General features: G+C 48.7%; 1 protein-coding gene across 3 annotated transcripts in view; it reads right to left on the bottom strand.

The window, feature by feature from the left end:
- Positions 1-3,456: 3,456 nt before the first annotated feature.
- Positions 3,457-9,587, bottom strand: part of Tns3 (tensin 3) — a 239,156-nt gene continuing 233,025 nt past the window's right edge. For all 3 annotated transcript variants that reach the window (XM_036200396.1, XM_036200395.1, XM_036200397.1), the window contains 4 exons: positions 8,981-9,149; positions 7,683-7,751; positions 7,563-7,589; positions 3,457-6,401 (listed from right to left, as the gene is read on the bottom strand). In XM_036200396.1, the coding sequence (XP_036056289.1) occupies positions 6,257-6,401; positions 7,563-7,589; positions 7,683-7,751; positions 8,981-9,149 (410 nt within the window). In that variant the 3' untranslated portion in view covers positions 3,457-6,256. The remainder of the gene's footprint in view (positions 6,402-7,562; positions 7,590-7,682; positions 7,752-8,980; positions 9,150-9,587) is intronic.

Genomic DNA, 9,587 nt, shown 5'->3' with positions numbered 1-9,587 from the left:
CTCACTTTGTCCTGTCTTTCACAGCTTGGTAAAGCTCACTGCCATTCTAGCTTATGTGTGCCCACACAAGATCCAGCATTTCCCAATGACCCCCTACAGGATTTTCCCCCCCTTTATCTTTAGTTTACAGAAGTTTGCATTTCTTGTCAAGGATTTTAAAAGTAAAGTTTATGTGCACATTCAAGGTATATGCATGACGAGACAGTAACCAGTAGACAGGCGCAAGTTAATATATTCACCATCTTGGTGTGTGAGGAACAGCCACAAGCCACTCATTCAGTAAAAAAAAAAAAAAAAGAAGAACGTGGAGCACTATTATGACCTGCTATCCACATGCTGCACCCAGATCTCCATCCATCTGCTGCTTGGAGTTTTCAGAACCATAACTACCATGTCCTTCTCCTCTACAATGAATGGTATCAGTCTCTTCATCTTTGGCCCATTCCCCACTCCTCTGTGTCTCTTCATCTTTTAGATTCTACAAAGAAATGAGGTCAAGAAATGTTGCTTTGTGTGTCTAGCTTGTTTCCCCTAGCCTGCATTGTGGAGTTTGGTTGATATTATTTAGCTGGCCTCATGTATCTGTAAACCCCATGTTTTGCCTCCGGGTTTGGGGAATGTGGAGCTACCATCTCTTCAAATGCTGTTCGGTAGCTCTCTCTCAGCCTCCTCTCCTTCTGGTGCTCTGAAGCGTTTGTGTCTGCAGGCCACCAATGCCTTCTGTCCCGCCACATCCACTTTGCTGGCTCCACTGAAACAGGGTGGTCCAGACTGGCCAGCTAGCACTGTCCTGTAATCTCCTGTCTTTCTGTCCAGTGCTAGCATTACAAATGCTAAGTGTCTCACTGACTGAGCCGTTACCCCCAGCCTTCTAGGAAGGCTTGGTTCTAAATTTCCATCAGCATACCCCTAACTTTGTAGCTTCTGTTTCTCGTAGGTCTTTCCTAAGTTTTCCTCTCAAGAGCATTTGTATTTGTTTGTGGAAGCATTTTTATGATGGCTACTTTGAAATCGAGCCTCTGGTGCATCTTGATGTTGGCATAATCCTTCTCAGCCGTGTGGGGCATTTCCTGATAGGACAGGTCATTTTCCATTGTATTTCAGACATCTTGCCTGTTACCCATGAGTCTAGCAGACTGAGTCTCAGAGTCTTTTACTTCAGCAGACGTTGTTATGCTGAGTGAGCAGGCTAGGGCCTGCTCTGTGGGCTGTGGTTCCAGCAACAGTTCAACCAGCCCAGCTTTCCAGCGCCCATGATTTGCTGTCTCTCTAGAATCCTTGCCCCTCTCCCCTACCTGGGCTGGCTGAGGGAAAGAGGGAAATCTGGAGGTGGGAGAGGGGCACCTCAGGCTTATGCAAGGAAAGGCTCTCTTTGAGTGGCATTTGCTGTGATTTCCTCTGCCTGGGGGAAAGAGTGCTTCCCTAGTGAGGTGAGTGCTTTCAATGTGGGGCCCTCTCTGAATCTCCCAGGCACCTGGGAGCCTCTAGGGTGGGGTCTCACATCTTGGTCATCTGGTGGGTGTCACTTTATTGAGCCCCCACCTTGTCTAACCACCTCTGACCAGGTTCGGAGCAGGCTCTGATTTTTTTGGTAACTTTAATGTTATTTGTGGCTTATCCATTTTTGTTAGCTCAACACACTTGTTAGCCAATGTGTCCAGACAGGGCCAATTTCTGTGGCATAAAACATCCTGTCTGGTAATTTCCCGGGCCCCACATTCACTCAGGCAACTCAGGTTCATCTTCTGAGACCTGCCCAGGAAGCCTCCATTCTACCTCATGAGATTTTTCCCAAGGCGATCAGAATTTTCTTGTGGTCAAACCTCTAGGATAAGACACAGGAAGGCTTTACGTCTTCAACATGGGGGTCCTGAGTGTCTACTGCATGCTAGACTGAGGATCCAGTGGATAGGTAGAGGCATCCAGCCTAAGAGGTGCTGAGATATGAACTGCAACTCCTTCCTGTCTACCAAGCCCTCACCTCAGTCACTGGATCCTCTGTGACCAAGGAATTAGAAACATAGCATGTTTATCCTACAAGCCCAACCATTGCGATAAACACCCAGCGTGCCTAGATGTCACATTCAGTAAATGATCTTTGCATCTGTGCTGTCAGGGACCCTGGTTAAGAGAGTCAGGAACTGGCTGCAGGGATCCCTGGCTGCTTCCTGTTGAGATTGAACCTGCTACTGTCTGAGCTCATTTCTGAAACAAACATCTGGTCATGTCATGCCCACCTTCCTGCAGTCTGTGTGGGAAGTAGGAGATGAATGTCATTAGAAGCCCTGGAGGCCAAGGACACGGAAGCATGAACCAGACAGAAGCTGCTAGCTGTGTTTATGATCTACTCATGATCAGCCAGGGCCCGAAGCAGCCTTTCTTTCCAGGTTTAGATCCAGTACGTTAGTGGTGGACCTTGGCCCTGACTCAGAAGGATGAAGTCAGCCCAAGGGAACACAAAGCCAGCAGATCCACAGTCCAAGGAAGGTTCAGGAAAGCTAAGGGCTCCGCAGGGCTGGGTTTAGATTGCAGACAGACACAGCTTAAAGTCCTTTCATGGAGCCTGCATGTGGCTGGGCTGTAACCACAGTGCATTGCCAACACCCCAGCACTATCCTCCTCCTCCACACACCATTAGTTTTTTGAAGATATGTTATTACTGTTCTGTGTGAACGTGTGAGGAGGTCAGCGGACAGCTTCAGGAGTTGGTTCTCCTTTGCACTTTAGGTCTCAGGAACTGAACTTGGGTTTGTGCAGCAAGGCTTTTACCTGAGCTACCACACCAGGCCACTGCTGTCACCCATTTTGTAGTTCAGGCTAGCCTGGAGTTCATTATACAGCTCACACCTGCCTCCACAAACTCCTGTATTAATCTCCTAGGCCCCAAGATTACAGGTATATTTCACAGACACCAGAAGAGGAAAAAACAAAAACCCAAATACAAACACCAGCAGGCAGATACAGAAGTGCATGCATGTACGTGCACACGTAGTCACACACACAAACACACACACACACACACACACACACACACACACACACTCTGCATGCACAGACTCAACATACAACTTGGGCCACAGATTTAGGACCATTTAGGAAGGCAGATGGCTCAGTGGGGGAAACCGCTTGTTACACGAGCTTGAGGACTTGATTTAAAATCCCTAGAACCCACATGAAACTAGTGTGGTTGTGTGCATCCATGATCCCACTGCTCCCATGGCCAGAGGCAAGGTGGAGGAAGAATCCCGGAAGTCTGTGGAACAACCAGTCTGGAGCGTGTAGCAAAAAAGAAGAGACTGTTCTAGACAGGGTGGGAGTGGAGGACCAACAACCAAGGTTGTCTTCTCATCTTTATACACCACACATGGGAGGCACATGTGCATCCACACTCACCAACACACACAGGTGCACACATATGCACACAAAAGACATACAAAAACAAAACAAAACACCTGCTTCATTAGACTTACCAAGGTCATAATTTTTATTATACTCTGAATAAGGCTGATATTTAGAGAGCAGAGAAAATGCCTATACAAAAGGTTTATAGAACACTCATTTACATACTGGATATATATTCTTTACATTATAGAATAATGGAAACTGCGCTAACAGATAAGACAGATAAGGCAACATTACAATGTCTTTGACACTGAGGATAAATGCAGTGTGGCTTCTAACATGGGTACAGCCCAACACTGGAGACTATAATACCATTAATGAGAAGGTTAATGGGACCCTGGCTATCTAGCGGAAGGGGTGGGGCATCACTGAATTTACTCCCAGAATAGTGAGCTAACTTGTGCCCAACTGATGCCCTTGTGAGAAAAGCCTGGACAATGCCCCTTGCCAGTGTTTCTGAGCACATAGTATAGTCTAGGATGCAGTACCTCATCTTGTTCTGTTCATAGACACATTACACACAGAAGACAGAACCTAGTCCTACCAGCTCCTACAAGATGTAGAGCTGTCTTCCTGTGGTTCCTCAGAGCAAATTCCTTAATATCCTTGACCACTTTTACCTTGAGTAAAGGTCATACCTGGTCAGTCAGTTTCTAGAGCACATTCATGTGGCTTCTTGGATGAATTCCATGCTGACCATTGTGGGAGGCCCTGAAGTCTCCAATTAATTAGAAGGCTTGCTTCAGCTCTGCCCTACTGATTTCTAGGTAGGCCCTTTCCCCCTCCAGCAGAAAGGACCTGGCTTATAGTCTTTGGGTCACATTTGCAATAGAAACCATCACAGGATACGGTACTTCTTGGCCAGAGCATAAACTAGCCCCACCCCCACCCCCACCCGATCTGGATTTTAGCTGCATATGGTTAGCTGAAATACTAGAAGCCTCTGTGGAAGACATGAGGCCTCTGGGGAATGCTGGCACATTCCCTCTAACAGGCACATCAGAGTGTGTCCACGAAGGAGGTCCTTAAAGACCAAGGCAAACATTTGGCACAGAAATGAGGCACTTGCTTTTGGTGCATCAATAGGAGCTAAAAAGTGGAATGGTCCACCTGTATATACACACAGACACACACAGGAGCTACAAGTGGAATGGTCCACCTTTACATACACATACGCACACACACACACACACACACACACACACACACACACACACACACACATACACACACCCCGACAGAGTTGATTTCAATTCTACATGCAGTAACAATTCTCTGCCCCTTTTGAAACAGAGAATCCATCACATAGATTTCCAAACCCCAGCCTGAACAACGATAGCCTATTCCAGCTAAGAGATGTCTAAGCTGGCACTGGATTTTAGGAATCAGAGAGTGGGGATTTCAGGCTGGGATGGGGATGATCAGAGCCTTCTTGGGGTATAAAGTTCTGACAGGAGACCCTGGCTTTGTCTCCACGTAGCCCTGATGCACCTCCACTCTGGGAAGTGCTGGGCTCACTGGCTTCTTCAGAATCTCTGACCACTGACAGAAGCAGGCAGGAAACCTGAAACACTGGAGAGCCAATCTGAGCATGAACCATCACATCTGACTCAGCGGCTAAGATGACTCAGCAAACCAAACCTAGCCTGTGAGAACTAGAATTCTAGTTCTCTCTCTTCATCCCCTTTCTCTCCCTCCTGACATCCGCATAGGTCCCCACGGAAGCTGCAGGTGCCACGAGGAGAATCATGGTAACAGCCTAGAAATGCCAGATGTACTTTAGGTCACGTAGGCCTGGAGATGGCCCAGTCAGTCTTGCAGAGGAGGCTGAGACTGATCCCAGTGTCTTAGTCTCTCATTTCTCCTGGACATTCCCACCAGGAAAGAAATCATCCACATCTGGACAAGACACGTTGCTGTGCCAAGTAGAAGGTGGGCTGCTTGAGGCAAAACTGTTTGGCAGTACTGCAGATGAAGGACTCTGTAGTGTCACCTCGAAACCACTGTTCACCTTTTCCTTGAGGGGACAGTTGTCTCTGGTGTGTCTACAAGTGGACAAGCCTTCTAGCAATCACGGCTTAGTCGGCTGCAGCATTTGATATGGGTACAGTATGGCAATGGCAAGCGGTTATAAATAATTTGGCATTAAGTAAAATATAAATTATATAAAATGGCGTTTTTGATTCTGTCTTCTCATTTTCCTCTCAAGGTCCTCTAGGCTCTCTATAGCGCAGCTGGCCACCTGAGAGCAGCCTCATGGAGTCCTTACCACCAGCAGTGGGGTCTCTGACATTGCGTGTTCCTCCTGACACCAGAGGCATCTGCTGCCCTCACTGCACATCCCTTCCACAGTCCCCTCACTTAGATCACCACCATGTTCCAACCTGCACGAACCTTCACTAACCATGCATCCCCTCCTCAGTTTCATCACCGTCTGCTGTAGAAAGACAAGATGAGGGAGTCGCTTCTGCTGACAAGTGAAGCACCATCATTACTCAGCCCCTGCCAAGCAGGCTGGGGGCTCCTCATCCATGCAGATGCTAGTGAGCCAGGGACTCGGAGCCGCCTTGTCTTCTATACTGTCTTCTTGTACAGCCCTTGTCCATGGGACCCTGGCCCAAGATCCTTCCACTCAAAATGCACTTGACTATATAAGTGTGTTGGATGAGAAGTTACTCTCAGGAAAGGCCAATCTGTGGTGACATTGTTCCTGGTTTGAAGAGCTGCCATATTCTCCCCTCTCGGGTCTTGGAATGTGAGGATTGTCAGTCTGGTACAAATGGGGGCCCCGCCTCACCCCACTGCCATTTCAAGGGCCCTAGGAGGCACCTGGTGGGGTTTGGCTAGGAGGGGCTTAGATCTTCTTAGGGGAGCCAATCATGACCTTTGACACAAAGTTGACAATGGCACTGGCTGGCTGCTCGGGGTCGTGCTCTGCAAACAGGTGGCACACGTTGTCTGTAGCACTGCCCTGCTTCCTGGCCACGAATCCAAAGACTCTGCAAGAGACAAGTCTAGGTCAGAGTAGCCAGCACAGTGTGCAGCACCACACATGCATGCATCATCACACATACACTCACCACACACAAACACATATGCACCACTCAGGCATACAGAATCAAACGTTCACACAGCAGCAACCTGGGAGCAAGAGCAACTGCACCTACAGAAGGCTATGATGTGCCAAGCACTAGCTTGGAGCCCTGTTCACCACCCTGCCCTCTGGTCCTTGGAAACTGCAGGAGAATGAGCACTGAGCCTGGAGGAACGCCACGCCACCCCACCCTGAATCAAAGCAGAGGCTCTGCTTGCTCCTTAGCACCTCTTCTAGAGGGCTAGGGATCTTCAGGACACCTTCTACAGAGTCCTGAGCTCCAGCTGGCCATGCAAAAGCAGGCTCTCCCCTGGAGAGTCGAGGCCTTAGGGACTCCAAGAAGAATGCCAGAAACGCCCAGGCCTGCCTAGACAGACACCCAACCCAGAAGGCTAATATGCCAAGGACTCCTCTCAGGCTGGTGAGACCATGATCACTTCAGGAAGTTGTGGGTGTCTGCTACTACCGATCAGTTCTCCAGAGTGGAAACACTCTGCAATGGTCCTGCAGGGAAGGGGGGTATGTGATGAACACAGGAGATGGGCAGTGCAGACTTTGCGAGGAAGCCAATCAGGGGGTCACGGTGAAGCTCTGCAGCCGGGGGAGGAAGCTCTGACTACCTTGACAGCAATGCTGAGCAGGGAATGAGAACTCGCCAGCCAAAAGTACAAAACACAATCCCTGAGTTTGGAGACTGTTGGGCACGGGCTTCAGTCCTGCTCACACACATAGGTCTGGGGGCCTCAGCAACACTGTCACCTCTTAAATGGCTGGGTGAAGAGATCTGTCTGGGTGTGTATGAAAAAGGACACTGCAGACCCAGTATAGACAGTGCACATCCATCCCACCTCAGAGGACAAGCCAACCTTGTCCAGGCCTGCACTCTAAAACCTGAACATGTATCCTTATTTTCTGCTTTCAGTTTAACCCAAACACACGATCCTATTGACAATGACTACTTTGTTTTGTTGGTCTTTTAAATAAGCCCTTCTTCACAAATCTAGAATGGAGTTCAGCTCCGCCTTGTGATTATCCTCAAAAAAGAGAAGAAATGCTGGCTACTTACTTGGAGGAAGGGCCATCTTTGATCCACCTTGAGAAATGAAGAGAAAATGGATTTACGTTAACGTTTCAAAATTAACATATGAAAGTGTACTTTTTGGGTATAAAAATGGAAAATTCTTACTTCCTGTCTTGTGGGTCCAAAGCACAGAAAATCACACTGCTCACAGGGTAATGCCTCCGGAAGAAGAGTCTGTTGGGGAGGTGGAGAGAGAGGATAGCTCCAGTCACTGGGGTTTAGGGTGATGAGAGAGTCCTCATTTCCCTAGTGGGATGATTTGTGGAGTAGAAACTGTTTGATGCCTTTACTTGTTATGTGGGAAGAAGAACAGAGTTTGTGCTTGTGAACAGTCAACAACCTTAAACTGGGAAGAAGGGTTCTGGCAAGCAGCCAACAGAAGCACCATAAAGAGTGCCAGTGCCAGCCACAGGGAAGGCAGGCACGGATCTGGGAACTCTGAGGAACTGGAGGCACAAGTGATAAGACACAGGAGGCAACTCAGGACCACTGGACCCCTCGGCTCTCCCTCGGCTGAGCCCATGTCAACAGCACCTTGCACGATACGTGCCCACTGCACTTTTATTGGAGTCCCTCAATTCTGCGGTGGGTATTTCGGTGCAGGTTTGAAAGAAGGAAAAAACCAAACACCAGGGAGTTAAGGAGTTTGCTTAAGGTCATCTGCTGCAAGTGTCGGGGAAGCCCTGGTCGGCAAAAGCCACACTCTGCACTGTGGTCCTGCCCTTAGCCCAAATGCTTCATCCTAAAGTGGAGGGTGGAAGATTCTGTCTTCGAACTATTGGGCAACCTGGGAAGATGAAGACAGGGTCTCACTTAAAGAACTGGCCCTGGGCGAGGCACTGCGGGTAGGTGTGAGGACTGCAGGGAGGCTGCTGGTGCATTGAGGGCTCAGGATGGTCTGGGCTATGTCCCACGTGTTCATCACGAGGGTTCCGGATTCCACACTGTGTTCCTTTGACTAACGCCAGCTGCCCACCAGTTATGAAAGTAGATGATACCAAAACAGACGCCAGTAGATTCTGGTCCATCTCAGCAGTTTTATAGTAATGACTTAAAAGATTCTGCATCTTAAAAAAATATACTTAAAGGAAAATGCCTTGAAGGTAGAGAGCTGGCTCAGAGGTAGCGTATGAACTCAAGTATGAGGACCCAAGTTCAAATCCTCAGTACCCATGTAAAATCAGGGTATGCAGATGTGAGTTTGTAACTCTAGGGCTGGAGGGACTGGGAGAATGGCATGGCATTGAGCAGATCCCTGGAGCTCACTGACCAGCCAGTCTAGCCAAAACAGTGAGTCCTAGGTTTACTCAGGGATCCTGTCTCAAAGAAAAGAACAGAAAAATGACTGAGAAAGACACCCGCTGCTGACCTGAGCCTCCACACCCGTCCCACCCCATACTTACTTTCTCTGGTTGTCAGTCAGGGTGATGCCCTGGGCTGACACCTTGAAGTGTACCACTGTGGACACTGGGGGAGGCTCTTGAACCAGGGTCATACTCAGGGCTTTCTGGACTGCCTGGTGACCCGTGAGGGACTCCATTTCCACAGAGTTTAAGTACCACACGTTGCAGGCTGAAAGACAATGGGGAGGGGGTGAGAAGAGCATTAGCTAGGACTGTTGGGGACACACATGCTCTGGCACATGGAGAGAGACCAATCAGAAGAGGAAAAGATCAGGAATAATTTGAATGTGTGACCCAGGCCAGGAGCATTGGCAAGCACATGTTCCCTGCTTTCCAGTACCAAGCACACATTTGCTCCAGTGCCAAGAAGAGGATATAACAAGCTACTGGGGGGTAGCCTGTTGGTGAGAGAAGTGCTGTGTTCATCCAGGATCTCCCCTGGCCTCAGAAAGAGTAAACACAATGGTTATGTTAACACAAATGCCCCAAATGTGGTAAGTACAGACACTCTGGAATTCCTGAGAAACATCCATGAGGTGACTACTACTTGCCTAAAGAGCTGGAAGGGCATGCAGAGGGGCCGTGGAGAGATGGCTTGCACCCAGTA

This window comes from Onychomys torridus, chromosome 10 (genome assembly GCF_903995425.1).
Source record: "Onychomys torridus chromosome 10, mOncTor1.1, whole genome shotgun sequence".
In the NCBI taxonomy this organism is placed as follows: domain Eukaryota; kingdom Metazoa; phylum Chordata; class Mammalia; order Rodentia; family Cricetidae; genus Onychomys; species Onychomys torridus.
The sequence above is the reverse complement of the archived record's forward strand: the minus strand, read 5'-3'. Positions and strand labels throughout refer to the sequence as shown.